Source organism: Rhincodon typus, chromosome 42, assembly GCF_021869965.1.
Source record: "Rhincodon typus isolate 14 chromosome 42, sRhiTyp1.1, whole genome shotgun sequence".
NCBI lineage: Eukaryota > Metazoa > Chordata > Chondrichthyes > Orectolobiformes > Rhincodontidae > Rhincodon > Rhincodon typus.
The window spans coordinates 10749089-10756689 of NC_063373.1; the positions used below are offsets into that span (position 1 = coordinate 10749089).

The 7601-nt window shown below is 46.4% G+C and overlaps 1 protein-coding gene across 1 annotated transcript; it reads left to right on the top strand.

Annotated features, from left to right (window-relative positions):
- The first annotated feature begins 295 nt into the window (after window positions 1-295).
- LOC109926303 (gastrula zinc finger protein XlCGF8.2DB-like) lies at window positions 296-4883 on the top strand. Its single transcript, XM_020526175.2, has 2 exons — window positions 296-604; window positions 3520-4883. Exon 2 carries the CDS (start codon window positions 3629-3631, stop codon window positions 4748-4750), a length of 1122 nt encoding a protein of 373 aa, XP_020381764.2. The 5' UTR covers window positions 296-604; window positions 3520-3628; the 3' UTR covers window positions 4751-4883.
- The last annotated feature ends 2718 nt before the right edge of the window (window positions 4884-7601 follow it).

Below are 7601 nucleotides of genomic sequence, written 5' to 3' on the forward strand. Positions count from 1 at the left end.
ATGTTTTCATTAAACGTTATAGAGCTGTCCTTTCAGCTAACGCAGCCTCTCACCCGGAACAGAACGTTTTTCGACGGGGCTAGTAAGAACTGCAGGTGCTGGAGGCAGGGATAACACAATGTGGAGCTGGAGGAACACAGCAGGTCAGGCACCATTAGAGGAGCAGGAAAGTTGACGCCTCAGGTTGGGAGTCTTTGACGCTTGTGGTTCTCTAGGACCCGGTGGGAACAGAGGCCCTGAAGTCCCACCCAATGATCCGTCACAAAGCTGAGCACGCATGCGCCGTACACGCGGTGGAGCCAAGATGGTGGATGGTAAATAGGTGGATCTATCCCGGCAAACAGCCGCCGGAATGTAAATGCGGGACCTGCAGTTTGTTAATCGAAGTTTGAGGCATTTAATAAGTCTTTGTTAACATTTCCCGTCCTGTTGCTGTCTCCGGCACTCCCTCCGCGGTCCCGCAGGCTGATCGCCAGCAGATGGGAAAAGTCAGTGTCTCTGCCCGCTGTTATCACCGTCACTGCGCATGCTCCGAACTCCACGTGGAACTGCACCTGCGCACGTTCATCACCGCGGCGGATGTTGGGGAAAGATACTGCCATTGGTGAGATTGTTAGCCATAATGTGAACGAAGAGTGGAGATGGCAATCAGTTTAAGCAGAAGCAAAATACCACTGAAATGATGCGAGCGTAAAGGACAAGAGTTCTTACAATGGTTTCAGGAAAATACACTACAGCATTTTTTTTATTGATTGAGTGAATTTGGGCCTTACTAAAACAGAAGTTGCTGGAAAAGCTCAGCAGGTCTGGCAGCATATGTTTAGAAAAAGTCAGAGTTAACGTTTCGGGTCCAGTGACCCTTCCTCAGAAGTGGGCCTCACTGGCTGGGTCAGCATTTATCGGCCATCCCCAAATGACCTCGACAAGGTAGCAGTGAGCTGTTGTTGTGCTTTTAATTTAGAGATACCAACAACGCCGTAAGTGTGGGACAGCCAGGACTTTGACCCAAAATATATTTTCAGTCCAGTGAGTATGGAGGCTCTACTGGATTTGGTTCTTGAAAATGAGGAGGGTAATGCTACACAAGGGACCCAGCACTGATCCCTGTGGGGCCACCACTGGACATCGGCCTCCAGTTACACAAACAGCCTTCTCACATCACCCTCTGTCATCTATCACTGAATCAATTTTGCATCCAACCTAACGAGTTACTGGGATCCAATGTGCTCTGACCTTTAATTTTATCATGTGGACTTTCCTATTTGTCTCACAGTTTAGCTCCTCTTAACAATGGCTTTGATGTTACTTTACCTCTCATGAATCAGTTAATGTAATAGGAGTGGGTGGTTGGCCCTAGTGTTGAAATGAGCAACACCATCTTTTTGGCTGGCCATTGCAGAGAGGGTGTTGAGGTTTGTTCAAGGTTGGGAGAAACTGGTTATGAGCCTGATGAGTACTAATGGGGAGTACAATCCCACTAGGTGGAACAATCTGACTTGGCCAAATTATCTTGAGCTGTGACTAGGAGGTGAACAGGTGCAGAGAGCTTGGTGATGAAGGCAGCAGGCAAGGTGATGGCTTTAACCAGATCATCAGCTCCCTTTATGATCGCTTTCTTCACTGCTGTTTCTCTAGATGGATGAAAACTGACAACCATCTGACGAGTTGCTGTGTTTGGAGATGCGAAAATGTTATATTACTTCTATTATAGCATTATATTTGCATTAACTTGGCTCCATGTTAATAATGCCATAGCAAGATATCTGATGTAGAGATATATTGAATTAATCTCTGAGGTAGGCTGTGTTTAACTAACCCGTGAATATTTAACATATGTTGAGTACATGGAGTTATTGATCCATCCACAGGGTTGAGTAGGTCTGAGAGGTAACCAACTGGAAAACCTTTCCCAATCACTTCTTGCATTACTGTGTAGATAGGCCTTGTTTTGACATCTGGCTGTGGAATTAATTAGATACACCTTTCAAACAATCAGCACAGACATGATGGTCTGAATGATTCCCATCTGTACTGTATCATTTTATAAAATTGAATACTCAGTATCAAGAGATTGAGAAAAAGCAGTACAAATGGAATTTAACTCACTCAGAGTCAGCACCTTTAGGGGAAGTGCATGTGGAAAACAGTGGGAAGAGGTGTACTTCTACAAGAGAGAGCAATGTTCAAATCACATCAGAAATGGCGCATGGTGGAGTAGTAATAAATGGTGTGGGGCGGAGAGGAAGGGTGGAAAGGAATGGAGCCACAATGAGGGAAGGAAGAAAGGCATACAGCCAGGATGGAAAATGAAAGAGAGGAATGGAACTGGGGTTGGAGGTGGAGGTGTGGAATTGATCCGAGAGTGTGGGAACGAGGAGAGGATTGGAGCTGGGGGTGGGGGAGTGAGGAGAGGAATGGAGCTAGGCATGGGGAGAGAGGGGTGGAGTGGAACGGGGGTGATGGGGGAAGGAAGAGCCAGGAGCTGAGGAGGGTGGAAAGGCATGATGCTAGGCATGGGGGAGGGAAGAGAGGAATGGAGCCAGGGTTGGAAGAGGTGGAGAGGAATGGAGCTGGGGTTGGGGGGAGATGAATGGAGCCAACGCTGAGGGAGGAGTAGTGGAGCCAGGGGTAAGGATGGAGGAAAGAATGGAGCTGGGGTAGGGAGAAAGGAGAGGAATGGAGATGGGTATGGGGGAAGGGGGAGAGGAGTGGATCTAGGGGTGGGGGAGGGAGGAGAGGAATGGAGCCGGGGGTGAGAGGGGGTGGAGAGGAATGGAGCCGGGAATGGGCAGACCCCAAGTCCTTGATAAGTTCTGCAGGAGCCACACTTGCAGCTCTGTAGCATTTTCTGGGAAACAGGTTCAGGGAGAGGAGAGCATGCGCGCTATCATCTTGGTGATGTAATATGATTGGGCAGGGCTTCCTTTTCCCAGTGATCAGGGGACCGACAGACCTGGGTGAATGATCAACCCTCCTGATCTACCCCCGCCCCCCCAATAATGTTCTGACTACCTCCTCATTCTCTTACATCCCCTTTATACTCTTCCTCGCTATGTTCTCAGTCTCCCTACTCATGCTGTCACACTCATTCCCCCCTTTGCCGCTCCCACCCTTCACGTTTTGGCCACCCCTCTCACACTCTAATCCCTCTTCCCCTCCAGGCCTGCTCTCATTCGTGCTACTTACACTCTGTCCTCCCTGCTACTTTTTTCTCTAACTGCCTCCCCCTCCCACCCCCATTCACTCTTTCTCGCAAGCCTCTCTGCCTTTTGTTCTTCTAATTTCTTTCTTGTTCACCTTTTTCTCCCTGTTCCCGTCAAAGCCAAAATCTTGTATTGACCAGACTGGGTGGCCTTTTTGTTTATTTTTTTAGCAAGCCAGCAGCATTCATGGTCACATTTTCCTAGTGCCTGCCCCAGAAATTATCAGCCTCTTTCAGCTCCATTTCATAGTCTCCTTTTGTGTTTTTGTCAGTTCTCTCTCTCTGACTCACTGTTCTGTTCTATATAAACTTGACAGGGCATCAGAAAGGGAGGATTTGCAATCAGGAATCCCAAACCAAGCATCACATCGGGATCTTAGAGAGGCACCACATTTGTCATGAACAAAATATCATCAAATTTCGAACATGGAAGGTAAAAACCCTATTCACAGTGACAATAAACTGTACACATGTTGTGTGTGTGGACAAGACTTCAGCCAATCAGCAGGCCTCACAAACCACAACTGTAGTCACACTGGGAAGAAACTGTTCATCTGCTCAGACTGTGGGATGGGATTCACTCAGTCAGCCCACCTCCTGCGACACCAGTGGGTTCACACTGAAGAGAGACCGTTAACCTGCTTTGAGTGTGGGAAGGGATGCACTCACTCATCCAGCCTGCTGAGACACCAGCAGGTTCACACAGACGAACGGCCTTTCAAATGTCCAGACTGTGAGAAGTGCTATAAAAGTTCCAGCAGTCTGATGTCCCATTTACGTGTTCACACTGATGAGAGACCTTTTAAGTGTCCAGACTGTGAAAAGTGCTATAAAAGTTCAGGAGAACTGATGTCCCATCAACGTGCTCACACCGAGGAAAGACCGTTTAAATGCCCAGACTGTGGAAAATGCTATAAAAGTTCAGGAGAATTGATGTCCCATCTACGCGTTCACACTGATGAGAGACCTTTTAAATGCCCAGACTGTGGGATGTGCTTTAAACGTTCCAGCAATCTCACATCCCATCGGCACGTTCACACTGACAAGAGACCGTTCAGGTGCTCTCACTGCGGGACTGGCTTCAGGCAATCATCTCAACTCGCTAAACACCAGCGAGTCCACACTGGGGAGAGACCATTCACCTGCAATGAGTGTGGGAAAGGATTCACTCAGTCATCCCACCTTCTGACACACCAGCTAGTTCACACTGATCAGAGACCTTTTAAATGTTCAGACTGTGGGAAATGCTTTAAAAGTTCCAGGGAACTGATCCACCACTACTACGTTCACACTGACGAGAGAGCTTTTTCATGTCCGGACTGTGGGAAGTGCTTTAAAAGTTCTGGGGAATTAATGCGCCATCAACGTGTTCACACTGAGGAGAGACCGTTCAGGTGCTCTCACTGTGGGGCTGGTTTTAAGCGATCGTCTGACCTCATCGTTCATCAGCGAGTTCACACTGGGGAAAGACCATTCTCCTGCACAGAATGTGGGAAGGGATTCACTCACTCATCCAACCTGCTGAGACACCAGCGTGTTCACAAGTGACTATGTGTTAAATGTTGCTGTTAACCGTATCCTGGAAAGAACCATGTTCTTTGTGTTAATTGATGTTGATAACTTCCAGTCTGGTTTTAGATGTATAGTCTGAATGAAAGTCAAATAAATCAGTTCTGTGTCAGTCTGTTAAATGTTTGCAATAGATGGTTTTGAAGGGGTCTCCCTCCCTTCGTCTCCCCCATCCTCACATCCAACAAATGGGAAGAGCTCGTGGAGTTTCTTTGTCATTAAATTGAGACAATCCAAACATCTGCTTTTGCTGATTATATATGTCTATTCATTGTTATGTGTTTTGTTACAAATGCAGTGAAAAATGTTGTATACTGCTGCCAGTCTCAGGCACCATTAAAACACAGAAAATGAACCAATTCATAGAATATAAAGGCAGAAAATAAAGAAATAAACTTTACATTCATTCTTGATTAGTGCTCAGCCATGGCCTGGATCCTGACTTCTCCACTCCGATGCTGAGACTGTCACCACCATGAAGCATTTGGCCAGCCTGGAGTCCCTTTGCCGCAACCAGAACAAAAGTTGCCACTCTCTGGCACCATCATGCCTCCACCTATGCTACTACTACCATGAATCCTTGTTGAACCAGCTAATGCCGCTGCCATCAGTGCCTCCAGGTCCCACACTAGGCCCAAACTGCAACTACTGACATGAGTCTGCGCTGAACACACCTTGCCCTTGTGAATGAATTATTTAGAAGTAGTTGAGTAAAACGTAAAAAGAAATAAAAAAAAAGAAAAGGAGATGGAGCAGATGAGCCCCGGGCTCAGGAATCCAAATGTTGCCTACTCTGCTGCTGCCATCCAGGTTAACTATTTCACCATGTCTCCCTCTGGCAACATCAGCTCCAGCTCCCTCCTACAAACAGTCTCAAGACTTGTCTTGAGCCAGCTAGGAATTGACATTGCCCTATTGCTCTAACTAGGATCATAAGGCTTCCCTCACCAATAGCTCAACAGGTCAGACTGCGTAAAGTTCCTCCCATCTCTCAGTTCAGAATGCCCATCTTCCTCCAATTACTCTGCAATGTCTCTTCATTCCGTCAGAGCTCATCTTATCAACAAGACTCACCTCCTCCTCCACGGACCCTGTTCCCACTAAACTGCAGACCATCCAACTTCTCATGTTCACTGATAACAGTTCATTCTCCCTGCTCATTCTATCCTTCATGCCTTTAAATCCACCAATCTTATAAGAAAAACAACAAACCAGCTAAACCTCTATATCAGACTTCCTTTTCCTCTCTAAAGTGCTTGAACTTAACTCAGATATTACTCACATACCTGCTGCCAGCAGGTAATCCCACATCTGCTCCCACATCTAATATTGGATGAATAGAAAATTCTTTCAGTTAAAAACTGAGAAGACCAAAGTGATCATCTTTGTTTACCATTACAAATTCCATTCCCTAACTCCCAAGTACATTATCTCCCTAAGGGTGAGGCTGAACCACATTGTGAACAATCTCAGTCACAAGTTTAACCCCAAGCTAAGTTTCCAACCACATAGCCACACAATCACTGATACCAGCTATTTCACACTCCATAATGTCACTCATCTCCACCCAAATTTAGCTCATCTGCTGCTGAGACGCTCATCCATGCCTGCGTTATGTTTAGTCTTGTTAAGTCCAGTACATTCCCAACCAGCCTGTCATTTGCCCTCCCCTCATCTGGAAACATGTCTTCATCCAAAACTCTGCTGCCTGTCTTTCCAACCACCACCCCGTTGTGGCCACTGAGCAACATGCCCTTCTAGTCAAGAATTGGCATGTCTTAAAAATTTAAATCCTTGTTTTCAAATCCTTCCATGCCCTTGTCCCACCAATTCTCTGTCATCTCCAGTCATTATTTTCCCTCTTCTCATTTTGGTCTCTGAGGTCTCTCCGATTTAGTTTCTCCACCAGCTATGGACAGGTTATAGAACATAGAACATTACAGCGCAGTACAGGCCCTTTGGCCCTCGATGTTGTGCCGACCTGTGAAACCAATCTGAAGCCCATCTAACTTAAACTATTCCATTATCATCTATATGTTTATCCAATGACCATTTAAATGCCATTAAAGTTGGCGAGTCGACTACTTTTGCAGGCAGGGCATTCCATGCACTTACTACTCTCTGAGTAAAGAACCTACCTCTGACATCTGTCCTATATCTATCACCCCTCAATTTAAAGCTATGTCTCCTCGTGCTAGCCATCACCATCCGAGGAAAAAGGCTCCCACTGTCCACACTATCTAATCCTCTGATCATCTTGTATGTCTCTATTAAGTCACCTCTTAACCTTCTTGTCTCTAACGAAAACAGCATCAAGTCCCTCAGCCTTTCCTCATAAGACCTTCCCTCCATACCAGGCAACATCCTGGTAAATCTCCTCTGCACCCTTTCCAATGTTTCCACATTCTTCCTATAATGCGGTGACCAGAACTGTATGCAATACTCCAAGTGCGGCTGCACCAGAGTTTTGTACAGCTGCAACATGACTTCATGGCTCCAAAACTCAATCCCTCTACCAATAAAACCTAACACACCATAAGCCGTCTTAACAACGCTATCAACCTGGGTGGCAACTTTCAATGATCTATGCACATGGACACCGAGATCTCTCTGCTCATCCACACTACCAAGAATCTTACCATTAGCCCAGTACTCTGTATTCCTGTTACTCCTTCCAAAGTGAATCACCTCACACTTTTCTGCATTAAACTCCATTTGCCACCTCTCAGTCCAGCTCTGCAGCTTATCTATGTCCCCCTGTAACCTGCAACATCCTTCCGCGCTATCCACAACTCCACTGACTTTGGTGTCATCTGCAAATTTACTAACC